The sequence below is a fragment of the Phasianus colchicus genome, chromosome 3 (assembly GCF_987193195.1).
Source record: "Phasianus colchicus chromosome 3, bPhaCol1.hap1.1, whole genome shotgun sequence".
NCBI lineage: Eukaryota > Metazoa > Chordata > Aves > Galliformes > Phasianidae > Phasianus > Phasianus colchicus.
Genome location: NC_143438.1, coordinates 94,801,030 through 94,828,510, shown reverse-complemented (window position 1 = coordinate 94,828,510; position 27,481 = coordinate 94,801,030). Strand labels below are relative to the sequence as shown.

At 62.4% G+C, this 27,481-nt stretch overlaps 1 protein-coding gene across 1 annotated transcript in view; it reads right to left on the bottom strand.

Annotated features, from left to right (window-relative positions):
• Positions 1-1,005: 1,005 nt before the first annotated feature.
• EPPK1 (epiplakin 1) overlaps positions 1,006-27,481 on the bottom strand; it is a 28,268-nt gene continuing 1,792 nt past the window's right edge. The window contains exons 3-4 of the mRNA XM_090138307.1: positions 27,411-27,481; positions 1,006-22,997 (exon numbers count right to left, since the gene is read on the bottom strand). Of these exons, the coding sequence (XP_089994433.1) occupies positions 2,046-22,997; positions 27,411-27,481 (21,023 nt within the window). The 3' untranslated portion in view covers positions 1,006-2,045. The remainder of the gene's footprint in view (positions 22,998-27,410) is intronic.

Genomic DNA, 27,481 nt, shown 5'->3' with positions numbered 1-27,481 from the left:
GAGGTTGATCCTAGGTGATCCTAAAGGTCCCTTCCAACCAAAACCATTCTGTGATTTTGCAGATCTCAAATGTGCTGAAGGGCTGTGGGTTGGGGCTTTGGGTTGAGGCTGTTGGTTAGGCTGGGGCTGTTGGTTGGTCTGGGTGTTCTGAGGTCACAGACACCTCCAGCTCTGTGCATCCTGTTGGATTTGCACTGTGCTCATGGTAAAGAAGCACCATAAGAGACCACAGTTCTTCCTGCAATGGGGTCAGGGCAGTTCAGAGGGGCTGCAGAGGCAGCAGGACGGCCAAGCAGGTGGGATTTGGGACACCCGCAGCCAAGAGAATTATAGAATCACTCATAGAATGGCCAAGGTTGGAAAAGACCTATCAGGATCATCCAGTCCAACTGTATCACCAATATTTCCTGCTAAACCACGTCCCTCAGTACAGCACCTCAACGTTTTGGGATGCGCACTGTACTGCAAACATGCAGCTCTGCCATCAGGAACCTGTGGTGCCCAGTGTGATGGCCAAAAAGGCAGCGTGTGGTCACACATCTTCCATCCTGCTCCAAATGGGGCATTTTAGGGCTCCTTGGCCCAAAGCATTGTGTGGTGCTCTTCTTTGTGGCTGTACTGTGTAATTATTCACATTAATTACTGTGTGCTCTCAGCTGAGGGTGGTGAGCAGGATCACAGTGGTCCAAGTGGAGATGTTCAGGTCCCAACCGATCCCCATCATGCCCACTCATACAATCATATATTCAGAGTCATTAAGGTTGAATAAGATCTCCAATACCACCAAGTTCAACCCCAACCCATCCCTACCATGCCCACTGTTCCTGTATGCCACATCTGCACAGCTCTGGGACACCTCCAGGAATGGGGACTCCCACACATCCCTGGTGCTCTGCTGAGGTTCATTGCTAATTTCCACATCTCACCTACGTTTGTTTTCTACTGTCAGCTCTAAAGACAACAGTGAAAACTTGCTTTTCCAGAACATAACTGGGTTAATTACAAACATCCACAGTCAACTCATCTGAGGATTGTAAGTTTCCTTTTATTAAACAGGAGTAGAGTTATTCAGCCCAGAACTGTACAGCACAGAGGTCCCAGGGCTGTCTCCAATGTGGGAGCATGCACATGGTGTGCACCTGGAGGAGGACAGGTGAGTGAAACACAGGGAATCGCAGAGCTGAGAAATGAAGGAAGGAAGCAGCGTAGGCACGGCTCCCTCCTGCAGCTCCCTGCTGCTCACTGCTACCAGCACAGCCCTGGCCAGCAGTACGGCACAGCACCCACTGCTGTCTCCCATCACCTGCGAGGATCCCAAGGAACAACTCTATGGGCGCTCTCTGTAGAACAAGAGAACTGAAGGGAGGGGAACCAACTTCAGTGATGGTGATACTATGAAAGTAAGTACCAAGTGATTGCAGTGTACGAAGCAGTGAGAGACCAACCAGCACTCAGATGAGAGAGGAAGAGGTCCAGAGACCCCCGGGAAAACAGAATGGGCTGAGGCAGTGAGAGCAAGCTCAGGAAGCTCCTCCAGGAGCACCCAACATAAACATGATGCTGTCTGCATGTAAGCTTCAGATGTGCAAACCTAAAACTATGTCAGTGCCATGGAGATTGGGGCAAACATGTTCAGTGCATAAAGAATATACATGAGATGGGAAGCAAAAATTCAGCTCTCACGTCAGCTAATACTGTAAGAGATTTTTGTCCATATAAGAAGAAAGCATACAATATATTGCACATAAATGACCGGAGATAAGCCAGGCTGATTCATGAATTCCAGGAAGGTAATAAAAGAAAAAGGATTAGATGGTATAACGTAATGCATCACTGAGTCACTTCAAAACCATATTTCATGCATGAGTACTATGAAAAAATGAAAGCGAAGAAGGAAATACTGAAAGTGCTCTCAGGAGAAAAAGAAAAACAAGGTAAGTCAGTGAGAAAAAATAATGGAGACAAAAATGCAAGAAGCAAAACAAGTAGGAACAGACTGAAAAATACAAAGGTAATAACACAGAAAAAACAGACAGTAATTATAATTAATCAGGAAAAATCTTAAGGAAATACAGCCCCGTGTCTGGGTCGGGCACGCAGCGACGCAGGAGCTGCATGTAGGTGAGGTTCTCGTGCGTGTTGGGGTCGAAGAAGCCCTTGGTGTCGTCGCTGGGGTCGGACAGGACGCGGCTCATCTCGCGGTCAAAGTAGCCCCGCTGGTAGGCGGCTTCGACGGGCAGGCGGTGGCTGTGCACGGGGTCGATGATGCCGCCGGTGGCAATCTGGGCCTCCAGCAGGCGGATGCCGTGCTCCCTGACGATCAGCTCCTTCTGCATGGCCTGGAAGAGGGAGATCTGGGCGCCGGTGTAGGGGTCGGTGTAGCCCGTGACGGCCCTCTCGGCCGACAGCAGCTTCTCGTGCAGCTCGCTGCCCACCAGCCCGGAGGAGACGGCCTCGTCCACGGAGAGCTTCTGGTTGGTGAGCGGGTCGACGAGGAAGCCGGTGGCAGCCTGCGCCTCCAGCAGCACCAGGGCCGTGCCCTGCCTCAGGATGCCCTTCCACATGGCCTGGTAGATGCTCATCTTCTCCGTCTTGGCGGGGTCGGCCTTGGAGGGCACCAGCACGCCGGCGATGCAGCCCGTGCCGTCCAGGTAGCGCTTGACGGAGGCCATCTGCGTCACCTGCTCCACCGTCTTGGAGCCCTGGACCAGCTCGGCCAGCGTGTCCTTGTCGATGATGCCCGAGTCCAGCAGGTCCGAGGCGGTCACCTGCCGCCTGAGGCCCCGGAACGTCACCTTGCCGCTCCGCTCCACCGCCTCCTGGACCAGGAGGGCGAGCAGCCTGGCCAGCTCGTCCAGCGTCAGGCTGCCGTCGCGGGCCTTCCCCAGCAGCTCGTGCCTCTTGGCCTCGGAGACATACTTGGAGAAGAGGAGCTCCCAGAGAGAGACCTTCCTGCCGTGGAAGTTGCCGCCCGACACCTCGATGCTGCGCGAAGACAGGGCCCGCTCCAGCTCCAGCTCCAGCTCCAGCTCCATGGCCGTGGCCGCGGCCGCGTCCGTGTGGCGCTCGCCGTCCTGCCGGGAGCTGCTGGCATCGCCGTTGTGGGCCGGAGGCGGGGCCTCCTGCTGCGTCGTCTCCTGGCTGGAGGCGGCACGGCCCCGTCCCGCGGCCCCGCTGACGATGGTGGTGAGAAGGGCGGTCATCTCGGAGATGCTCAGCGTGCCCGCCTTGTACTTGCGCAGGAGGTCCTGGCGCCGGCGCTCGGGGACGTAGCGAGAGAAGAGGAGCTCCCAGAGGGTGATGCTCTGGCCCTGGAAGAGCCCTGAGCTGACGCTGGTGCGGGCGGTCTGCAGGGCTTTGCGGGCGTCCTCGCTCAGCTGGTAGAGCACCGAGCCCTTGTCCATCAGCTGCAGCATCAGCAGCCCCGTGTCCGGGTCGGGCACGCAGCGACGCAGGAGCTGCATGTAGGTGAGGTTCTCGTGCGTGTTGGGGTCGAAGAAGCCCTTGGTGTCGTCGCTGGGGTCGGACAGGACGCGGCTCATCTCGCGGTCAAAGTAGCCCCGCTGGTAGGCGGCTTCGACGGGCAGGCGGTGGCTGTGCACGGGGTCGATGATGCCGCCGGTGGCAATCTGGGCCTCCAGCAGGCGGATGCCGTGCTCCCTGACGATCAGCTCCTTCTGCATGGCCTGGAAGAGGGAGATCTGGGCGCCGGTGTAGGGGTCGGTGTAGCCCGTGACGGCCCTCTCGGCCGACAGCAGCTTCTCGTGCAGCTCGCTGCCCACCAGCCCGGAGGAGACGGCCTCGTCCACGGAGAGCTTCTGGTTGGTGAGCGGGTCGACGAGGAAGCCGGTGGCAGCCTGCGCCTCCAGCAGCACCAGGGCCGTGCCCTGCCTCAGGATGCCCTTCCACATGGCCTGGTAGATGCTCATCTTCTCCGTCTTGGCGGGGTCGGCCTTGGAGGGCACCAGCACGCCGGCGATGCAGCCCGTGCCGTCCAGGTAGCGCTTGACGGAGGCCATCTGCGTCACCTGCTCCACCGTCTTGGAGCCCTGGACCAGCTCGGCCAGCGTGTCCTTGTCGATGATGCCCGAGTCCAGCAGGTCCGAGGCGGTCACCTGCCGCCTGAGGCCCCGGAACGTCACCTTGCCGCTCCGCTCCACCGCCTCCTGGACCAGGAGGGCGAGCAGCCTGGCCAGCTCGTCCAGCGTCAGGCTGCCGTCGCGGGCCTTCCCCAGCAGCTCGTGCCTCTTGGCCTCGGAGACGTACTTGGAGAAGAGGAGCTCCCAGAGAGAGACCTTCCTGCCGTGGAAGTCGCCGCCCGACACCTCGATGCTGCGCGAAGACAGGGCCCGCTCCAGCTCCAGCTCCAGCTCCAGCTCCATGGCCGCGGCCGCGGCCGCGTCCGTGTGGCGCTCGCCGTCCTGCCGGGAGCTGCTGGCATCGCCGTTGTGGGCCGGAGGCGGGGCCTCCTGCTGCGTCGTCTCCTGGCTGGAGGCGGCACGGCCCCGTCCCGCGGCCCCGCTGACGATGGTGGTGAGAAGGGCGGTCATCTCGGAGATGCTGAGCGTGCCCGCCTTGTACTTGCGCAGGAGGTCCTGGCGCCGGCGCTCGGGGACGTAGCGAGAGAAGAGGAGCTCCCAGAGGGTGACGCTCTGGCCCTGGAAGAGCCCCGAGCTGACGCTGGTGCGGGCGGTCTGCAGGGCTTTGCGGGCGTCCTCGCTCAGCTGGTAGAGCACCGAGCCCTTGTCCATCAGCTGCAGCATCAGCAGCCCCGTGTCCGGGTCGGGCACGCAGCGACGCAGGAGCTGCATGTAGGTGAGGTTCTCGTGCGTGTTGGGGTCGAAGAAGCCCTTGGTGTCGTCGCTGGGGTCGGACAGGACGCGGCTCATCTCGCGGTCAAAGTAGCCCCGCTGGTAGGCGGCTTCGACGGGCAGGCGGTGGCTGTGCACGGGGTCGATGATGCCGCCGGTGGCAATCTGGGCCTCCAGCAGGCGGATGCCGTGCTCCCTGACGATCAGCTCCTTCTGCATGGCCTGGAAGAGGGAGATCTGGGCGCCGGTGTAGGGGTCGGTGTAGCCCGTGACGGCCCTCTCGGCCGACAGCAGCTTCTCGTGCAGCTCGCTGCCCACCAGCCCGGAGGAGACGGCCTCGTCCACGGAGAGCTTCTGGTTGGTGAGCGGGTCGACGAGGAAGCCGGTGGCAGCCTGCGCCTCCAGCAGCACCAGGGCCGTGCCCTGCCTCAGGATGCCCTTCCACATGGCCTGGTAGATGCTCATCTTCTCCGTCTTGGCGGGGTCGGCCTTGGAGGGCACCAGCACGCCGGCGATGCAGCCCGTGCCGTCCAGGTAGCGCTTGACGGAGGCCATCTGCGTCACCTGCTCCACCGTCTTGGAGCCCTGGACCAGCTCGGCCAGCGTGTCCTTGTCGATGATGCCCGAGTCCAGCAGGTCCGAGGCGGTCACCTGCCGCCTGAGGCCCCGGAACGTCACCTTGCCGCTCCGCTCCACCGCCTCCTGGACCAGGAGGGCGAGCAGCCTGGCCAGCTCGTCCAGCGTCAGGCTGCCGTCGCGGGCCTTCCCCAGCAGCTCGTGCCTCTTGGCCTCGGAGACGTACTTGGAGAAGAGGAGCTCCCAGAGAGAGACCTTCCTGCCGTGGAAGTCGCCGCCCGACACCTCGATGCTGCGCGAAGACAGGGCCCGCTCCAGCTCCAGCTCCAGCTCCAGCTCCAGCTCCAGCTCCATGGCCGCGGCCGCGGCCGCGTCCGTGTGGCACTCGCCGTCCTGCTGGGAGCTGCTGGCATCGCCGTTGTGGGCCGGAGGCGGGGCCTCCTGCTGCGTCGTCTCCTGGCTGGAGGCGGCACGGCCCCGTCCCGCGGCCCCGCTGACGATGGTGGTGAGAAGGGCGGTCATCTCGGAGATGCTCAGCGTGCCCGCCTTGTACTTGCGCAGGAGGTCCTGGCGCCGGCGCTCGGGGACGTAGCGAGAGAAGAGGAGCTCCCAGAGGGTGACGCTCTGGCCCTGGAAGAGCCCCGAGCTGACGCTGGTGCGGGCGGTCTGCAGGGCTTTGCGGGCGTCCTCGCTCAGCTGGTAGAGCACCGAGCCCTTGTCCATCAGCTGCAGCATCAGCAGCCCCGTGTCCGGGTCGGGCACGCAGCGACGCAGGAGCTGCATGTAGGTGAGGTTCTCGTGCGTGTTGGGGTCGAAGAAGCCCTTGGTGTCGTCGCTGGGGTCGGACAGGACGCGGCTCATCTCGCGGTCAAAGTAGCCCCGCTGGTAGGCGGCTTCGACGGGCAGGCGGTGGCTGTGCACGGGGTCGATGATGCCGCCGGTGGCAATCTGGGCCTCCAGCAGGCGGATGCCGTGCTCCCTGACGATCAGCTCCTTCTGCATGGCCTGGAAGAGGGAGATCTGGGCGCCGGTGTAGGGGTCGGTGTAGCCCGTGACGGCCCTCTCGGCCGACAGCAGCTTCTCGTGCAGCTCGCTGCCCACCAGCCCGGAGGAGACGGCCTCGTCCACGGAGAGCTTCTGGTTGGTGAGCGGGTCGACGAGGAAGCCGGTGGCAGCCTGCGCCTCCAGCAGCACCAGGGCCGTGCCCTGCCTCAGGATGCCCTTCCACATGGCCTGGTAGATGCTCATCTTCTCCGTCTTGGCGGGGTCGGCCTTGGAGGGCACCAGCACGCCGGCGATGCAGCCCGTGCCGTCCAGGTAGCGCTTGACGGAGGCCATCTGCGTCACCTGCTCCACCGTCTTGGAGCCCTGGACCAGCTCGGCCAGCGTGTCCTTGTCGATGATGCCCGAGTCCAGCAGGTCCGAGGCGGTCACCTGCCGCCTGAGGCCCCGGAACGTCACCTTGCCGCTCCGCTCCACCGCCTCCTGGACCAGGAGGGCGAGCAGCCTGGCCAGCTCGTCCAGCGTCAGGCTGCCGTCGCGGGCCTTCCCCAGCAGCTCGTGCCTCTTGGCCTCGGAGACGTACTTGGAGAAGAGGAGCTCCCAGAGAGAGACCTTCCTGCCGTGGAAGTCGCCGCCCGACACCTCGATGCTGCGCGAAGACAGGGCCCGCTCCAGCTCCAGCTCCAGCTCCAGCTCCATGGCCGCGGCCGCGGCCGCGTCCGTGTGGCGCTCGCCGTCCTGCCGGGAGCTGCTGGCATCGCCGTTGTGGGCCGGAGGCGGGGCCTCCTGCTGCGTCGTCTCCTGGCTGGAGGCGGCACGGCCCCGTCCCGCGGCCCCGCTGACGATGGTGGTGAGAAGGGCGGTCATCTCGGAGATGCTGAGCGTGCCCGCCTTGTACTTGCGCAGGAGGTCCTGGCGCCGGCGCTCGGGGACGTAGCGAGAGAAGAGGAGCTCCCAGAGGGTGACGCTCTGGCCCTGGAAGAGCCCCGAGCTGACGCTGGTGCGGGCGGTCTGCAGGGCTTTGCGGGCGTCCTCGCTCAGCTGGTAGAGCACCGAGCCCTTGTCCATCAGCTGCAGCATCAGCAGCCCCGTGTCCGGGTCGGGCACGCAGCGACGCAGGAGCTGCATGTAGGTGAGGTTCTCGTGCGTGTTGGGGTCGAAGAAGCCCTTGGTGTCGTCGCTGGGGTCGGACAGGACGCGGCTCATCTCGCGGTCAAAGTAGCCCCGCTGGTAGGCGGCTTCGACGGGCAGGCGGTGGCTGTGCACGGGGTCGATGATGCCGCCGGTGGCAATCTGGGCCTCCAGCAGGCGGATGCCGTGCTCCCTGACGATCAGCTCCTTCTGCATGGCCTGGAAGAGGGAGATCTGGGCGCCGGTGTAGGGGTCGGTGTAGCCCGTGACGGCCCTCTCGGCCGACAGCAGCTTCTCGTGCAGCTCGCTGCCCACCAGCCCGGAGGAGACGGCCTCGTCCACGGAGAGCTTCTGGTTGGTGAGCGGGTCGACGAGGAAGCCGGTGGCAGCCTGCGCCTCCAGCAGCACCAGGGCCGTGCCCTGCCTCAGGATGCCCTTCCACATGGCCTGGTAGATGCTCATCTTCTCCGTCTTGGCGGGGTCGGCCTTGGAGGGCACCAGCACGCCGGCGATGCAGCCCGTGCCGTCCAGGTAGCGCTTGACGGAGGCCATCTGCGTCACCTGCTCCACCGTCTTGGAGCCCTGGACCAGCTCGGCCAGCGTGTCCTTGTCGATGATGCCCGAGTCCAGCAGGTCCGAGGCGGTCACCTGCCGCCTGAGGCCCCGGAACGTCACCTTGCCGCTCCGCTCCACCGCCTCCTGGACCAGGAGGGCGAGCAGCCTGGCCAGCTCGTCCAGCGTCAGGCTGCCGTCGCGGGCCTTCCCCAGCAGCTCGTGCCTCTTGGCCTCGGAGACGTACTTGGAGAAGAGGAGCTCCCAGAGAGAGACCTTCCTGCCGTGGAAGTCGCCGCCCGACACCTCGATGCTGCGCGAAGACAGGGCCCGCTCCAGCTCCAGCTCCAGCTCCAGCTCCATGGCCGCGGCCGCGGCCGCGTCCGTGTGGCGCTCGCCGTCCTGCCGGGAGCTGCTGGCATCGCCGTTGTGGGCCGGAGGCGGGGCCTCCTGCTGCGTCGTCTCCTGGCTGGAGGCGGCACGGCCCCGTCCCGCGGCCCCGCTGACGATGGTGGTGAGAAGGGCGGTCATCTCGGAGATGCTGAGCGTGCCCGCCTTGTACTTGCGCAGGAGGTCCTGGCGCCGGCGCTCGGGGACGTAGCGAGAGAAGAGGAGCTCCCAGAGGGTGACGCTCTGGCCCTGGAAGAGCCCCGAGCTGACGCTGGTGCGGGCGGTCTGCAGGGCTTTGCGGGCGTCCTCGCTCAGCTGGTAGAGCACCGAGCCCTTGTCCATCAGCTGCAGCATCAGCAGCCCCGTGTCCGGGTCGGGCACGCAGCGACGCAGGAGCTGCATGTAGGTGAGGTTCTCGTGCGTGTTGGGGTCGAAGAAGCCCTTGGTGTCATCGCTGGGGTCGGACAGGACGCGGCTCATCTCGCGGTCAAAGTAGCCCCGCTGGTAGGCGGCTTCGACGGGCAGGCGGTGGCTGTGCACGGGGTCGATGATGCCGCCGGTGGCAATCTGGGCCTCCAGCAGGCGGATGCCGTGCTCCCTGACGATCAGCTCCTTCTGCATGGCCTGGAAGAGGGAGATCTGGGCGCCGGTGTAGGGGTCGGTGTAGCCCGTGACGGCCCTCTCGGCCGACAGCAGCTTCTCGTGCAGCTCGCTGCCCACCAGCCCGGAGGAGACGGCCTCGTCCACGGAGAGCTTCTGGTTGGTGAGCGGGTCGACGAGGAAGCCGGTGGCAGCCTGCGCCTCCAGCAGCACCAGGGCCGTGCCCTGCCTCAGGATGCCCTTCCACATGGCCTGGTAGATGCTCATCTTCTCCGTCTTGGCGGGGTCGGCCTTGGAGGGCACCAGCACGCCGGCGATGCAGCCCGTGCCGTCCAGGTAGCGCTTGACGGAGGCCATCTGCGTCACCTGCTCCACCGTCTTGGAGCCCTGGACCAGCTCGGCCAGCGTGTCCTTGTCGATGATGCCCGAGTCCAGCAGGTCCGAGGCGGTCACCTGCCGCCTGAGGCCCCGGAACGTCACCTTGCCGCTCCGCTCCACCGCCTCCTGGACCAGGAGGGCGAGCAGCCTGGCCAGCTCGTCCAGCGTCAGGCTGCCGTCGCGGGCCTTCCCCAGCAGCTCGTGCCTCTTGGCCTCGGAGACGTACTTGGAGAAGAGGAGCTCCCAGAGAGAGACCTTCCTGCCGTGGAAGTCGCCGCCCGACACCTCGATGCTGCGCGAAGACAGGGCCCGCTCCAGCTCCAGCTCCAGCTCCAGCTCCAGCTCCATGGCCGCGGCCGCGGCCGCGTCCGTGTGGCGCTCGCCGTCCTGCTGGGAGCTGCTGGCATCGCCGTTGTGGGCCGGAGGCGGGGCCTCCTGCTGCGTCGTCTCCTGGCTGGAGGCGGCACGGCCCCGTCCCGCGGCCCCGCTGACGATGGTGGTGAGAAGGGCGGTCATCTCGGAGATGCTCAGCGTGCCCGCCTTGTACTTGCGCAGGAGGTCCTGGCGCCGGCGCTCGGGGACGTAGCGAGAGAAGAGGAGCTCCCAGAGGGTGACGCTCTGGCCCTGGAAGAGCCCCGAGCTGACGCTGGTGCGGGCGGTCTGCAGGGCTTTGCGGGCGTCCTCGCTCAGCTGGTAGAGCACCGAGCCCTTGTCCATCAGCTGCAGCATCAGCAGCCCCGTGTCCGGGTCGGGCACGCAGCGACGCAGGAGCTGCATGTAGGTGAGGTTCTCGTGCGTGTTGGGGTCGAAGAAGCCCTTGGTGTCGTCGCTGGGGTCGGACAGGACGCGGCTCATCTCGCGGTCAAAGTAGCCCCGCTGGTAGGCGGCTTCGACGGGCAGGCGGTGGCTGTGCACGGGGTCGATGATGCCGCCGGTGGCAATCTGGGCCTCCAGCAGGCGGATGCCGTGCTCCCTGACGATCAGCTCCTTCTGCATGGCCTGGAAGAGGGAGATCTGGGCGCCGGTGTAGGGGTCGGTGTAGCCCGTGACGGCCCTCTCGGCCGACAGCAGCTTCTCGTGCAGCTCGCTGCCCACCAGCCCGGAGGAGACGGCCTCGTCCACGGAGAGCTTCTGGTTGGTGAGCGGGTCGACGAGGAAGCCGGTGGCAGCCTGCGCCTCCAGCAGCACCAGGGCCGTGCCCTGCCTCAGGATGCCCTTCCACATGGCCTGGTAGATGCTCATCTTCTCCGTCTTGGCGGGGTCGGCCTTGGAGGGCACCAGCACGCCGGCGATGCAGCCCGTGCCGTCCAGGTAGCGCTTGACGGAGGCCATCTGCGTCACCTGCTCCACCGTCTTGGAGCCCTGGACCAGCTCGGCCAGCGTGTCCTTGTCGATGATGCCCGAGTCCAGCAGGTCCGAGGCGGTCACCTGCCGCCTGAGGCCCCGGAACGTCACCTTGCCGCTCCGCTCCACCGCCTCCTGGACCAGGAGGGCGAGCAGCCTGGCCAGCTCGTCCAGCGTCAGGCTGCCGTCGCGGGCCTTCCCCAGCAGCTCGTGCCTCTTGGCCTCGGAGACGTACTTGGAGAAGAGGAGCTCCCAGAGAGAGACCTTCCTGCCGTGGAAGTCGCCGCCCGACACCTCGATGCTGCGCGAAGACAGGGCCCGCTCCAGCTCCAGCTCCAGCTCCAGCTCCATGGCCGCGGCCGCGGCCGCGTCCGTGTGGCGCTCGCCGTCCTGCCGGGAGCTGCTGGCATCGCCGTTGTGGGCCGGAGGCGGGGCCTCCTGCTGCGTCGTCTCCTGGCTGGAGGCGGCACGGCCCCGTCCCGCGGCCCCGCTGACGATGGTGGTGAGAAGGGCGGTCATCTCGGAGATGCTGAGCGTGCCCGCCTTGTACTTGCGCAGGAGGTCCTGGCGCCGGCGCTCGGGGACGTAGCGAGAGAAGAGGAGCTCCCAGAGGGTGACGCTCTGGCCCTGGAAGAGCCCCGAGCTGACGCTGGTGCGGGCGGTCTGCAGGGCTTTGCGGGCGTCCTCGCTCAGCTGGTAGAGCACCGAGCCCTTGTCCATCAGCTGCAGCATCAGCAGCCCTGTGTCCGGGTCGGGCACGCAGCGACGCAGGAGCTGCATGTAGGTGAGGTTCTCGTGCGTGTTGGGGTCGAAGAAGCCCTTGGTGTCGTCGCTGGGGTCGGACAGGACGCGGCTCATCTCGCGGTCAAAGTAGCCCCGCTGGTAGGCGGCTTCGACGGGCAGGCGGTGGCTGTGCACGGGGTCGATGATGCCGCCGGTGGCAATCTGGGCCTCCAGCAGGCGGATGCCGTGCTCCCTGACGATCAGCTCCTTCTGCATGGCCTGGAAGAGGGAGATCTGGGCGCCGGTGTAGGGGTCGGTGTAGCCTGTGACGGCCCTCTCGGCCGACAGCAGCTTCTCGTGCAGCTCGCTGCCCACCAGCCCGGAGGAGACGGCCTCGTCCACGGAGAGCTTCTGGTTGGTGAGCGGGTCGACGAGGAAGCCGGTGGCAGCCTGCGCCTCCAGCAGCACCAGGGCCGTGCCCTGCCTCAGGATGCCCTTCCACATGGCCTGGTAGATGCTCATCTTCTCCGTCTTGGCGGGGTCGGCCTTGGAGGGCACCAGCACGCCGGCGATGCAGCCCGTGCCGTCCAGGTAGCGCTTGACGGAGGCCATCTGCGTCACCTGCTCCACCGTCTTGGAGCCCTGGACCAGCTCGGCCAGCGTGTCCTTGTCGATGATGCCCGAGTCCAGCAGGTCCGAGGCGGTCACCTGCCGCCTGAGGCCCCGGAACGTCACCTTGCCGCTCCGCTCCACCGCCTCCTGGACCAGGAGGGCGAGCAGCCTGGCCAGCTCGTCCAGCGTCAGGCTGCCGTCGCGGGCCTTCCCCAGCAGCTCGTGCCTCTTGGCCTCGGAGACGTACTTGGAGAAGAGGAGCTCCCAGAGAGAGACCTTCCTGCCGTGGAAGTCGCCGCCCGACACCTCGATGCTGCGCGAAGACAGGGCCCGCTCCAGCTCCAGCTCCAGCTCCAGCTCCATGGCCGCGGCCGCGGCCGCGTCCGTGTGGCGCTCGCCGTCCTGCCGGGAGCTGCTGGCATCGCCGTTGTGGGCCGGAGGCGGGGCCTCCTGCTGCGTCGTCTCCTGGCTGGAGGCGGCACGGCCCCGTCCCGCGGCCCCGCTGACGATGGTGGTGAGAAGGGCGGTCATCTCGGAGATGCTGAGCGTGCCCGCCTTGTACTTGCGCAGGAGGTCCTGGCGCCGGCGCTCGGGGACGTAGCGAGAGAAGAGGAGCTCCCAGAGGGTGACGCTCTGGCCCTGGAAGAGCCCCGAGCTGACGCTGGTGCGGGCGGTCTGCAGGGCTTTGCGGGCGTCCTCGCTCAGCTGGTAGAGCACCGAGCCCTTGTCCATCAGCTGCAGCATCAGCAGCCCCGTGTCCGGGTCGGGCACGCAGCGACGCAGGAGCTGCATGTAGGTGAGGTTCTCGTGCGTGTTGGGGTCGAAGAAGCCCTTGGTGTCGTCGCTGGGGTCGGACAGGACGCGGCTCATCTCGCGGTCAAAGTAGCCCCGCTGGTAGGCGGCTTCGACGGGCAGGCGGTGGCTGTGCACGGGGTCGATGATGCCGCCGGTGGCAATCTGGGCCTCCAGCAGGCGGATGCCGTGCTCCCTGACGATCAGCTCCTTCTGCATGGCCTGGAAGAGGGAGATCTGGGCGCCGGTGTAGGGGTCGGTGTAGCCCGTGACGGCCCTCTCGGCCGACAGCAGCTTCTCGTGCAGCTCGCTGCCCACCAGCCCGGAGGAGACGGCCTCGTCCACGGAGAGCTTCTGGTTGGTGAGCGGGTCGATGAGGAAGCCGGTGGCAGCCTGCGCCTCCAGCAGCACCAGGGCCGTGCCCTGCCTCAGGATGCCCTTCCACATGGCCTGGTAGATGCTCATCTTCTCCGTCTTGGCGGGGTCGGCCTTGGAGGGCACCAGCACGCCGGCGATGCAGCCCGTGCCGTCCAGGTAGCGCTTGACGGAGGCCATCTGCGTCACCTGCTCCACCGTCTTGGAGCCCTGGACCAGCTCGGCCAGCGTGTCCTTGTCGATGATGCCCGAGTCCAGCAGGTCCGAGGCGGTCACCTGCCGCCTGAGGCCCCGGAACGTCACCTTGCCGCTCCGCTCCACCGCCTCCTGGACCAGGAGGGCGAGCAGCCTGGCCAGCTCGTCCAGCGTCAGGCTGCCGTCGCGGGCCTTCCCCAGCAGCTCGTGCCTCTTGGCCTCGGAGACGTACTTGGAGAAGAGGAGCTCCCAGAGAGAGACCTTCCTGCCGTGGAAGTCGCCGCCCGACACCTCGATGCTGCGCGAAGACAGGGCCCGCTCCAGCTCCAGCTCCAGCTCCAGCTCCAGCTCCATGGCCGCGGCCGCGGCCGCGTCCGTGTGGCGCTCGCCGTCCTGCTGGGAGCTGCTGGCATCGCCGTTGTGGGCCGGAGGCGGGGCCTCCTGCTGCGTCGTCTCCTGGCTGGAGGCGGCACGGCCCCGTCCCGCGGCCCCGCTGACGATGGTGGTGAGAAGGGCGGTCATCTCGGAGATGCTGAGCGTGCCCGCCTTGTACTTGCGCAGGAGGTCCTGGCGCCGGCGCTCGGGGACGTAGCGAGAGAAGAGGAGCTCCCAGAGGGTGACGCTCTGGCCCTGGAAGAGCCCCGAGCTGACGCTGGTGCGGGCGGTCTGCAGGGCTTTGCGGGCGTCCTCGCTCAGCTGGTAGAGCACCGAGCCCTTGTCCATCAGCTGCAGCATCAGCAGCCCTGTGTCCGGGTCGGGCACGCAGCGACGCAGGAGCTGCATGTAGGTGAGGTTCTCGTGCGTGTTGGGGTCGAAGAAGCCCTTGGTGTCGTCGCTGGGGTCGGACAGGACGCGGCTCATCTCGCGGTCAAAGTAGCCCCGCTGGTAGGCGGCTTCGACGGGCAGGCGGTGGCTGTGCACGGGGTCGATGATGCCGCCGGTGGCAATCTGGGCCTCCAGCAGGCGGATGCCGTGCTCCCTGACGATCAGCTCCTTCTGCATGGCCTGGAAGAGGGAGATCTGGGCGCCGGTGTAGGGGTCGGTGTAGCCCGTGACGGCCCTCTCGGCCGACAGCAGCTTCTCGTGCAGCTCGCTGCCCACCAGCCCGGAGGAGACGGCCTCGTCCACGGAGAGCTTCTGGTTGGTGAGCGGGTCGACGAGGAAGCCGGTGGCAGCCTGCGCCTCCAGCAGCACCAGGGCCGTGCCCTGCCTCAGGATGCCCTTCCACATGGCCTGGTAGATGCTCATCTTCTCCGTCTTGGCGGGGTCGGCCTTGGAGGGCACCAGCACGCCGGCGATGCAGCCCGTGCCGTCCAGGTAGCGCTTGACGGAGGCCATCTGCGTCACCTGCTCCACCGTCTTGGAGCCCTGGACCAGCTCGGCCAGCGTGTCCTTGTCGATGATGCCCGAGTCCAGCAGGTCCGAGGCGGTCACCTGCCGCCTGAGGCCCCGGAACGTCACCTTGCCGCTCCGCTCCACCGCCTCCTGGACCAGGAGGGCGAGCAGCCTGGCCAGCTCGTCCAGCGTCAGGCTGCCGTCGCGGGCCTTCCCCAGCAGCTCGTGCCTCTTGGCCTCGGAGACGTACTTGGAGAAGAGGAGCTCCCAGAGAGAGACCTTCCTGCCGTGGAAGTCGCCGCCCGACACCTCGATGCTGCGCGAAGACAGGGCCCGCTCCAGCTCCAGCTCCAGCTCCAGCTCCATGGCCGCGGCCGCGGCCGTGTCCGTGTGGCGCTCGCCGTCCTGCCGGGAGCTGCTGGCATCGCCGTTGTGGGCCGGAGGCGGGGCCTCCTGCTGCGTCGTCTCCTGGCTGGAGGCGGCACGGCCCCGTCCCGCGGCCCCGCTGACGATGGTGGTGAGAAGGGCGGTCATCTCGGAGATGCTCAGCGTGCCCGCCTTGTACTTGCGCAGGAGGTCCTGGCGCCGGCGCTCGGGGACGTAGCGAGAGAAGAGGAGCTCCCAGAGGGTGACGCTCTGGCCCTGGAAGAGCCCCGAGCTGACGCTGGTGCGGGCGGTCTGCAGGGCTTTGCGGGCGTCCTCGCTCAGCTGGTAGAGCACCGAGCCCTTGTCCATCAGCTGCAGCATCAGCAGCCCCGTGTCCGGGTCGGGCACGCAGCGACGCAGGAGCTGCATGTAGGTGAGGTTCTCGTGCGTGTTGGGGTCGAAGAAGCCCTTGGTGTCATCGCTGGGGTCGGACAGGACGCGGCTCATCTCGCGGTCAAAGTAGCCCCGCTGGTAGGCGGCTTCGACGGGCAGGCGGTGGCTGTGCACGGGGTCGATGATGCCGCCGGTGGCAATCTGGGCCTCCAGCAGGCGGATGCCGTGCTCCCTGACGATCAGCTCCTTCTGCATGGCCTGGAAGAGGGACATTTTCTGTCCTGTGCTCGGATGGCTGTATCCCGTCACAGCTTTTTCTGCACAGACCAATTTCTTCTGCAGCTCGCTGCCCACCAGCCCGGAGGAGATGGCCTCGTCAACCGAGAGCTTCTGGTTCTTTACTGGATCGATAATGAAGCCGGTGGCAGCCTGCGCCTCTAGCAGCACGAGTGCTGTCCCTGGCCTCAGGATGCCCTTCCACATGGCCTGGTAGATGCTCATCTTTTCCGTCTTGGCGGGGTCAGCCTTGGAGGGCACCAGCACGCCAGCAATGCTGCCTGTTCCCTCGAGGTATCGTCTCACAGTCTCCTTCTGTGCTATTTCTTCTGCAGTCTCTTTTCCTTCCTTGAGTTTTTCCATGGTTTCCTCTGTTATTATCTGTGCACTGAGAAGTTCTGACGCTGTTATTTGTTGTCTGATGCCTTGGAACCAAACATCGCTTCTGTTCTGCTCTTTCTCTTCGATGATGTTTAATATTATGTCGATGATTCTCTGTATGATGTGGTGGGATTCCTCTTTATATTTTTTCACGAGTTCTTTTCTTTTCTCTTCTGTGATGTACTCAGAGCACAGAAGTTCCCACAGTGATAATTCACTTCCTTTGTATTTCCCAACAGACACCTTTACCTTTGTTGACATCAGTGCTTTCTTTGTATGCTCATCAATGTAGAAATAGTCCTCTTCTTTCTCCAGGACTGGCAGCAGGTACAGTCCTGTGTTTGTATCTTTGGAACACCGTTTCAGGAGCTGACTGTAGCTGCTTTTCTCATGGATATTTGGGTCTATAAATCCTTTGCTGCCATGGTCGGGATCAGAAAGCAGGAGGAACGTGTCCCCATCCAGGTGGCCACGCCGGTAGGCCACCTCCACAGGCAGGCGGTGGCTGTGCACGGGGTCGATGATCCCACCAGTGGCAATCTGTGCCTCCAGCAGACGGATGCCATGCTCCTTGGCTGCTACCTTACTCCTTATGGCCTGGAAAAGGGAGATCTTAGCGCCTACCTGGGGATCTGTGTATCCTGTCACGGCTCTCTCTGCAGACAGCAGCTTCTCATGCAGCTCCCTGCCCACCAGCCCGGAGGAGACAGCCTCATCCACGGAGAGCTTCTGGTTGGTGAGCGGGTCAATGAGGAAGCCGGTGGCAGCCTGTGCCTCCAGCAGCCCCAGCGCACACTGCTCAGAGAGGAGCCCCCTCTCCAGTGCCTGGTAGATGCTCATCCTCTCTTTCCTTGATGGCAGTAGCACTCCGGCGATGCACCCTGTGCCATCCAGGTACCTTTTGACTGCGTCCTTCTTGGTGAGGCTGGCAAGTGTCAGGCTCCCATCCTGCAGTTGCTCCAGAGTCCTCTTGTCAATTATCTCTGAGTTGAACAGCTCTGACACCGACACCTCTCCCCGCAGCCCTTTAACCTTGAGGGCTTCTCCTTTTTGCTCTGTATCCTCAATTACTTTGAGGATGAGAGCTATAAGGTCTTCCAGAGTAAGAGTCTTGCATTTATATTGCTTTAATAGTTCTTTCCTTTTCTGCTCAGAGATATAATGAGAGTAGAGAATGTCCCAGACGGACATTGTTTGGTCCTTGAATCTTCCAACTTTCACTCGAAGAGGCTTTGACTGCAGAACCTGCCTTGTCAGCTCATCAACGTAGAAGTATTTTCCCCCTTCCTGCACAACCTGTAGCATGTACAACCCCGTCTCTGCATCCTGAACACACCTCTCCAGGAGCTGCATGTAGGTGAGGTTTTCGTGCGTGTTGGGGTCAAAGAAGCCCTTGGTGTCATCGCTGGGGTCGGACAGGACGCGGTTCATTTCCTCATTGAAGTATCCACGCTTGTAGGCCACCTCCACGGGGATGCGGTGGCTGTGCACGGGGTCGATGATGCCGCCGGTGGCGATCTGGGCCTCCAGCAGGCGGATGCCGTGGCTCTTCACGATCAGCCCTTGGTTCATGGCTTCAAAGAGGGACATGGGTGCTTTTGTGTAGGGGTCAACGTAGCCCGTCACAGCTCTTTCTGCAGAGAGCAGCTTTTCATAAACCTCCACTCCAACGAGTCCAGCCTTCAGCGCCTCCTCCACTGAAAATTTCTTGTTTTTCTCTGGGTCGATGATGTAGCCGGTGGCAGCCTGCGCCTCCAGCAGCACCAGCGCCGTGCCCGGCCTCAGGATGCCTCTCCTCATGGCCTGGTAGATGCTCATCTTCTCATTGCTTGGCTGGATGAGGACCCCCGCTATGAAATTGCTGCCCTCCAGGTATATGCGAACAGAGTCCATTTTGGTGACTTCTTGGACCGTTTTCTTCCCCTGGTTGAGCTCATCGAGGGTTTTTTTGTCTATCAGCTGGGACCGGAAGAGATCACTGGCAGACACCTTTTTCCGCAGACCTTTGAATGCAAACTTCCTGCCTTGTGCCTCGGTTTCTGTGATAATTGTGGTGACAATCGTTACGATTTCTTGCAGTGCTTCGGCATTCTCATCTTTGTATTTCTGCACCAGCTCTCTCCTTTTGCTGTCCGTGATGTACTCAGAGTTGAGGAGGTCCCAGACGGACACCGTCTGTCCTTTGAACCGCCCTACATTGACACAGACAGTCACAGATTTCAGCACCTCCATGGTTTGGTCATCCACACAGAACATTGCATTTTTGGACAGAGGAAGGAGCCAGAGACCCGTCTCAGCCTCGTAAATGCACCGGTCCTTCAGCTGCTGGTAGGTCACGTTTTCCTTTGTGTTTGGATCAAAGAAGATCTGGGTGCTGTCATTCAGCTGCACGAGGCTTTGGTTCAAGTCCTCATCAAAGAAGCCGAACCTGTATGCAGCCTGGAGTGGGAGGTGATGGTGGTGGATGGGATCGATGACCCCTCCAGTGGCCAGCTGGGCCTCCAGCAAAGGCACAGCATCAGCCATGGGAACGAGCTCCTTCCTGACTGCCTGGCACAGGGAGATGGGGCTCCCAGTGTAGGGGTCTGTGTAGCCCACCACCGCCCTCTCTGCACGGAGCAGCGTCTCAGTGAGCTCTTCACCAACAACGCCTGCCCGCACAGCATCCCTCACACTGAGCCTGTGGCTTGTGGCAGGGTCGGTGAGGTACCCCGTGGCTGCCTGAGCTTCCAGCAGCTTCAGGGCAGCCCCGGGCAGGAGGAGGTTATTTTTCATGGCATCGTAAAAACTCATTTTCTTTTTGGACTCCTCTACGATCACCCCAGCGATGCTGCCCGTGCCCTGCAGGTATCTCTTCACGCTGCCCACTTCAGCCACCTCCTCAGGAGTTCGGATGCCCTGAGCCAGCTCTTCAAACATCTTCTCCGTGATGATGCCGGCCTCCAGCAGCCGGACGGCAGGGACGCTGCCCTGCAGACCCCCTAGCATGATGTGGGTGCGGGCTTTCATTTCCATCTCCCCAACCAGCTCAAGCACCAGCGCAATCAGCTGCTGCAGCGACATTTCCTTTGCACGGAATCTCTCCACAAAGCCCCTTCGCTGCTCTTCGGTGAAGTACCCGGAGTGGATGAGCGCCCAGAGGGAGACTCCTTTCTCCTTCACCATAGTTTCCTGGAAGAGCTGCTGGATTTGCTCATCCGTGTAGGCAGGAGCGGCCGTCTGCAGCAGAGGCAGCAGATGGAAGCCAGACAACTCGTCCTTCTGGCAACGCTGGATAAGTTCAGCGTAGCTGACGTTCTCCTTGCTGTCTGGGATGCAAAAGGCTTTGTTGCTGTCGCTGGGCTCAGAAAGGGCTCTGCTTGTGTCCTCATCCAGGCACCCACGCTTCTGGGCAGCCTCGATGGGGACATGGTGGCCGCACGTTGGGTCGATGATGCCTCCAGTCGCCATCTGCACTTCCATCAGCTGCATGGCCTGCTTGTCCGCAATCAGACCCTTCTTCATGGCCTGGAAGAGGGGTATCTTCCTACCTGTGAAGGGGTCCTTGTACCCCGACACTGCCCCTTCTGCTTGCTGCAGCTTCTCGTGCACCTCCGGCCCGATGACGCCCTCCTTGACGGCCTCATCCACACGGAGCTTCTGGTTGTTCACAGGGTCGATGATGAAGCCCGTGGCAGCCTGGGCCTCCAGGAGTGGTAGGGCTACTCCGGGTACCACAATGTTCTGTTTCATGGCCTCATAGATGCTCATCCTCTGGTTCGAGGGCTGGAGCACGATGCCTCCAATGCTGCCGGAGCCGTAGAGGTACTTTCTGACTGAGTCCATGCGCAGGACTTCCTCAGGGCTGACAGACCCCTCCAGCACTTCCTCCAGCAGGGTCCTGTCAATAATGCCCGTCTCCATCAAATGGTACGCGCTGACACTGCCCCTCAGGGCCGGGAACTTGATGGGGGCCCATTTCTTCATCTCCTCCTCCAGCATGGCCCGGATCTGCTCCAGGCTGAGCTTCTTCAGCCGGTAGTGGTTGAAGATCTCCCGGCGCCGCCCCTCACTGAAATACTCGGAGGTCAGCAGATCCCACACAGAGACCCTCTCTCCGCGCAGACGCCCGAAGCGGACGGGCAACCAGGAGCCGCAGAACAGCTCACGTGTGGCAACATCCACGAACTGCCGCCTCCTGCTGTTCAGGGGGAGCAGGCAGAGACCGCTGCCCGGCTCCGTCACGCACTTCTCCTTCAGCTGCAGGTAGGTGAGGTTCTCCTCCGTGTTGGGGTCAAAGAAGCCCTTGGTGTCATCGCTGGGGTCAGACAGGATGATGGTCATCTTCTTGTCCAGGTAGCCACGCTTGTAGGCCACCTCCACGGGGATGCGGTGGCTGTGCACAGGGTCGATGATGCCGCCGGTAGCGATCTGGGCCTCCAGCAGGCGGATGCCATGCTCCCTGACGATCAGCTCCTTCTGCATGGCCTGGAACAGCGAGATCTTGTCCCCTGAGCAGGGGTCTCGGTACCCAGTGACACATTTCTCTGCTGACAGCAGCTTGTCGTAGACGTCAGGGCCAATGACATTTGCCCTTAACGCCTCATCCACAGAGTAACGTTTGTTGGCTGTCGGGTCAATGACGAAGCCAGTGGCGGCCTGCGCCTCCAGGAGGATCAGCGATGTCCCTGGTCTCAGGAGCCCCTTCCTCTTGGCCTGATAGATGCTGATCTTCTCCTGGGATTCGGGAAGCAGCAGCCCAGCAATGCTCCCTGTCCCTTCCAGGTACTTCCTGACCGTGTCCATGCCCACTACTTCCTTGGCTGATGTTTCCCCCTCCTTCAGTTTCTTGAACAGATCCTTGTTGATGATCTCGGAGCTCAGGAGCTGGTCGGCGGTCACGCGTCCCCTCAGCCCTTCAAAGGTGATGTTGGCTGCAGAAACCATTTCCTCAACAGCAGTACGGACAGCCTTGGCCATCTCCTGCATGGAGAGCGCTCCCTCCAGGTACTGCCGGGTAAGGGCAGCTCTTTGCTCGCTCTGGATGTAGTCAGAGAAGAGGAGCTTCCAGAGAGACACCGATTTTCCCTTGAACCTGCCTACAGCAATGGGCACCTTTGTGTTCTCCAGAGCTATTTGGGTGCTGTGGTTGAGGAAGAGGCGCGTTCCTTCGGTTCCGTCACCGAGCGGCAGCAGTAGGAGCCCAGTGCTGGGGTCAGTGATGCACTGCGCCAGCAGCTCTGCGTAGCTCAGCTTCTCCTGGGAGCTGGGGTGGAAGAACCCTTTGCATTCCTCAGTGGGATTGGTGAGGAGCTGCCGGGTGCTCTCATCCAGGTACCCCCAGCGGCACGCGGTCTCGGCAGGGACACGGAGGTGCCGGCCCGGAGCGATGACACCGCCGGTGGCCATCTGAGCCTCCAGAAGGTGGAGGCCGTGGTCCCTGGGGATGAAACCCTTGCTCATGGCTTGGAACAGGGACAGCATCTCCCCGGTGCAGGGGTCCCTGTAGCCGCTGATGGACCTCTCTGCTGAAGACAGTTTCTCATGCAGCTCGGGGCCGACGAGGCCGCTCCTGACCGCCTCATCCACAGAGAAGCTCCTGTTCTGGATGGGGTCGATCAAGCTGCCAGTGGAGGCTTGCACCTGCAGCAGCGCCAGTGCAGTGCCGGGCAGCAGGAGGTGCTCTCGCAGTGCCTGGTAAAGGCTCCTCCGCTCCCCAGAGGGCACAACCACGCCGGCCACGCTCCTTGTGCCATGCAGGAACTGCTGCACCGCGTCATCCTCTGCCACCTCCCAGGCTGACACCTTCCCCTCCTGCAGATCCCTGAGCACGTCAGGGCTGATGATGCCGGCGTCCCGCAGCTCTGTGCCACTCACTCGCACTCCCAGCCCCGCAAATGTGAGCTGCAGGGGCAGGAGGAGGAACCCCGAGGCTGGATCCACCATGCATCGCCCCCTGAGCTCCGCATAGCTGACCCTCTCCATGCTGTTGGGGTCGAGGAACCCTTTGCTCTCCTCGCTGCCGTCAGACAGGAGCTGCCCCATCTCCTCATCAAGGAGCCCTTTTTCACAGGCAGCCTCAGCCTGGAGCCGCCTGCCTGTGGCAAGGTCGATGAGGCCCCCGGTTGCCAGCTGGGCCTCCAGCAGCCGCAGGCCCTGCTCCCTCCCGAGCAGCTCCTTCCGCAGTGCCTGGAACAGAGGGATCAGCTCCTCCGTGTAGGGGTCCATGAAGCCAACAGCTGCTCTCTCAGCAGCCAGCAGCCTCTCTTTCAGTTCCAGTCCCACCAGCCCCCTCTGCACGGCCTCTGCCACGGACACGTGTGACTTCTGCCCCACATCAGCGATGCCACCCGTGGCTGCCTGCGCCTCGAGGAGGAGCAGCGCTGGCTCCAGGCTCAGCAGGTGCTCTCTGGTGGCATCATAAAAGCTCATCATCTTCTTCATAGCCTCCACGTACACCCCAGCGATGCTGCCAGCTGCACCACTGCTGTGCACTGCCACTGCATCCCTGACAGCTGCTGCCAAGGGTGATTCACCAGGGTGCACTGCTGCCACATCCCTGCCAGCTGCACCATCAAGGTGCATTGCTGCTGCATCCCTGCCAGCTGCTGCCTTCTGCTTACCCGGCAGAGCATCCCGGCAGTTTGCTCCTGGCGCGTTCCCGTGCTCACTGTGACCGTTCATCGCTGCCCCATTCACTGCTGCCCCATTCACCACTGCCCCGTTCAGCACTGCCTTGCTCGCCATCCTCCTGCTTCCTCCGCACTGTGTCCTGTTCACAGCAATCTGTTGAGAGGGGAGAGAATGGGGAAAATCAGTGAGAAATCTGCTTTTCTATGTTCTGCAAGCTACACGTAAAGAAGAAAAAAAGTGTCCCATGGGCAGTGGGGGTGAGCAGTCCCACGAGAGAGGCTGTGGATGCCCCGTCCATCCCTGGAGGTATTCAAGGCCAGGTTGGATGGGGCCCTGGGCAGCCTGGGCTGCTGTTAAACGTGGAGGTTGGTGGCCCTGCCTGTGGTGGGGTGTTGGAGCTTCATCATCCTTGAGGTCCCTTCCAACCCAACCATTCTGTGATTCTATGATTCTCTGTGTGTTTCCCTGGTGCACAGAGCTGGACCCGCTGCAGACACACCTCTGCTGCTTCCTGAGCTGCAGTGCTGGCTCTGTGCAGGATGCATAAGGATGCGATGCTGTGCAGAGAGCTCAGGGCTGCTTCCTGAGGGCACTGGGGTGAGGTGAGCAAAGCCCCCAGAAGGCATAGAGAAGTGGGGGTGAGTGCTGCAGACCCTAATGGGGGTGTGGGAACTGCTGACCTCGGGTGTGTTTGGAGAGCTGCTGGGTGTGCAGGGGCTGCCAAAGCAACAGGAGGCAGCTGAGCACTGTGCTGTGCAAACCAGAGCATAAAACTGACAGAGGGGAGAATGGGATCAGATGGGGGGAGGGGGGGTAAATCCCTTCCCCAGAGCCATGGGTGTCCCACCTCTGGAGGTGCCTGAGGCTGTGGATGGGGCCCTGAGCTGGTGGGCGTCACCCAGTGCACAGCAGGGCTGGGACTGAGCTCTGGGGGCTCTTTTCCAGCCCAGCCGTGCTGCAGTTCTGTGATTGTGAAGGATACTTCCAACCCAACCATCGCATGGTTCTTTGTTCCATGGTGATGTGGGTTTTGCGGAGCCGCGGGGTCTCAGGACCACTCCTCAGAGCCACCCCGGCTGGGGCTGCAGCACTGCAGCAGGGTGGCAATGCGAGGCACCAAACACTGCACAGCTGCAGCTGCACCGAGGTGAGGACTACGTGCATCGCAGCAGCTGTGTGTGGGTCCCGCCCTCGGCTCACAGCCCTGCCTGGCGCCAGCAGAGCAAACATCAGCAGTGCAGAGCGGTGCAGCTGTGGGCATTGCAGGCTCGGGGAGCCCCACGTGCACCCCAAGCAGAGCGGGCACTGTGGGAATGGAACGTTGTTTCTGCATTTGATATTAAAAAGAGCAATTGGTTTGAAGAAGTAGGACATCACGCATTTGTATTCTGTCACTTATCCCTAGCAATAATTCAGCTAAGAAGTAAAACACTGTAAATGTTAGCGGCATGTTTTAGAAACATTATTACTGAATTATGTGATCAATTCTTTCTTGCAAAACTGGAATAGTTGTTAAATGTTCCAACCAATGCGAGTACAGCGTTAGGGATTAGGAAACGTATTGTAGAGTTGTTCTGTTAGGATGAGAAACTCCCAGCAAAAGAAAGGCAGATTCAGCAAACATCAAAGAAATGAGGGCCGAACTGTCTCACTCCGTGAGAAGGCTGGGTGTGAAGGCAGGCACCCGGATACTCCCCTGTCTTTTTCCTGAGCTCATCTTTATACAAAGAAGGACAAGCAGATATCCTCAAAATAACGATCAGGTGTGGAAGGAGTCAATTAATTAACTGCAGATTGACGCTTACGCAGCAAAAATTTATGTCTGTCCAGTGTTTCCATGTTTGGTGAAGCGTCGAGGAGATTGTGAACCTGCAGTACTCAGCCAATGGGGAACCAGGGGAGAAGGAGATCAGCGTCGGGGAATAAGGAATAAAAGAGGTAACGCTGTTTTCTGGGTGCTCTCCTGCTTGCAGGAGGCCTGCCGTTGCAATTGCGAATAAAATCTGCTTTATCAGAGATACCGTCCTGGAAAATTATTTTGGATATTTCCTACAGCACCGGAGGGCCCCGCACAGCCCGATCCCACCCTGCAGGGCCCTGGGCACAGAAACCATCTCTGATTCTCTGATTTTACGCTTCCATGGCCCCAAACCTTCAGCCCAGAGCGGGGCACTTCTCAGGTTTGGCACAAAGCCTCTGCGGGGCCAGCAGGAAAGTAGGCTCACGGCTCAGCAGCCCTCTGAGGCACAAGGAGGAGGCAGTGGGGGGGGGGGGGGGAAGGGTGGGGAGAGGGATGCTGCTCCCTTCCATTGCACAGCGTCAGCCCCACGGAAACTGTGAGTAAGGTGAGCTCAGGGCAGGGCGGCTCCTGGCTGCGCTCCAGGCGCTCCTCAGCACAGCACAGCAAAGCCCTGCACTGCTCTGCGCAACACTGCACTGCACTGCACTGCACTGCACTGCACAGCACAGCACAGCAAAGCCCTGCACTGCACAGCACAGCGCTGCACAGCACTGCACTGCACAACACAGCACTGCACAGCACTGCACAGCCCTGCACTGCACAGCCCTGCACAACAAAGCCCTGCACTGCACTGCACAGCACTGCACAGCCCTGCACAGCAAAGCCCTGCACTGCACAGCACAGCACAGCACTGCACAGCACTGCACAGCACTGCACAGCACTGCACTGCACTGCACTGCACTGCACAGCACAGCCCTGCACAGCGCAGCACTGCACAGCCCTGCAGTGCACAGCCCTGTACAGCAAAGCCCTGCACAACACAGCACTGCACAGCCCTGCACTGCACAGCCCTGCACAGCAAAGCCCTGCACTGCACAACACAGCACTGCACAGCACTGCACTGCACAGCACAGCACAGCACAGCACTGCACAGCACTGCACTGCACAGCACAGCAAAGCCCTGCACTGCACAGCTGTCATGGCTTTATGGTTTTTTTTTATTTTCAGTATTCCACATCAAAACATCATGTACTGGAATTAAAGTGTTAATGCTCTAATTCTACGTACCTATCCCTATACATTACGGAAGTCATGGGATCTGACCCTTCCGGGGGGGGCGGTCTCTTACAGCCTGGCAGTGGGTGCTGGAGGTGCTTTCCCAGCCGTTCCAAGCTTTTCAGGTTTGACTCGGTCTCGGGAACTCTCTCTCATATCTTATTTGATTTATTAGTCTCAATTTCAATTAGATTGTATTATATTGTGTTATTTTGTATTCCGATATCATAGTTAGTAAAATAAGTTTCCCTCCATAGATTGTTGCCGCTGTTTTTTTTCTCCCCCCTTCCTTCCTTCCCATTTTGTGGGGCCAGGCGGGGGGTGGGGAGGGCAGGGGCATACTGCCCTCTGTCACGGGCATAAATTGATCTAGTCAACTCCGTGACAACAGCACTGCACAGCACTGCACAGCAAAGCCCTGCACTGCACAGCACACCAAAGCCCTGCGTTGCACAGCACAGCACTGCACAGCACAGCAAAGTCCTGCACTGCACAACGCAGCACTACACAGCATTGCCACTGCACAGCACTGCACTACACAGCACTGCACAACCTGGCGACGGTGTGCACTGCTTTGGGCATTGCACCGTGCATTGCTCCATGTGTTTCTCCACTCATTGCCCTGTGCATTGCTCTGTGCATTGCTCCATGCGTTGCTCTGGGCGTTGCTTTGGGTGTTGCTTTGGGCATTGCTCCGTGCATTGCTCTGTGCATTGCTCCGGGCTTTGCTCTGTGCATTGCTCTGGGATTTGCTCCATGCATTGCTCTGTGCATTGCTCCGGGCATCACTTTGGGCATGGTTCCATGCATTGCTCCGGGCATTGCTCTGGGCATTTCTGGGCATTGCTCTGGGCACTGCTTTGACCATTGCTCCATGCACTGCTCCGTGCATTGCTCCACTCATTGCCCCACGCACTGCTCCGCTCATTGCTCCTCTCACTGCTCTCTGTATTGCTCCGGGCATTGCTCCACACGCTGCTCCTCACTCTGCTCCACACGCAGCACCCCCCCCCCCCCCCCCCCCGCAGCCCCGGTTTCGTTCACAGCCCTCCCAGCCCTCCCTGCTGCTGGTCCCGCACGGCCCCGGAGCGGTGGATGGGAGGGAAGAGGGGCCGGCATCGTTCGAGTGCGGGGAGCGCCGCTTCGGGGACGGAACAGCGGAGCTGCGGCTGGGGAGCGGGGCTGGGCGCCGCGGAGCTCCGGGCATCGGGACCGATATGGGGCGTCCCTGGGGGGGCGAGAATTGGGGCGGGGGGCCGCCGAATGACCGGAGGACACCCGGAGCCCTCCGCCTCTCTGCCCTGCCGTACCGACGGCCGTCGGTTCGGCTGTGCGGTGCGGGGCTCCGCCGCTGCGGGACGCGGGGTTCGCTCCGTGCCCACGCGGGGCCCCCCGCTCCGTGCTCCCCCCGCCCCGCGCCGCCACCCCACGCCCGCTGCCTCCGTCCTCAGACCGGTGCGGGCGGAGCCGCATTCCTGGCGTTCCTGGCTGCGCTTCCGCGGCCCCCGCTCAGCCCCGCAGCCGCTGCTCGTCGTGCCATCCCCGCATACCTCCCCGCGGCGCTCGCGGTTCGGGTGCGCCCTGCAGGTGCCCGCGGTCCCGAAGCCTCCGCCGCTCTTTC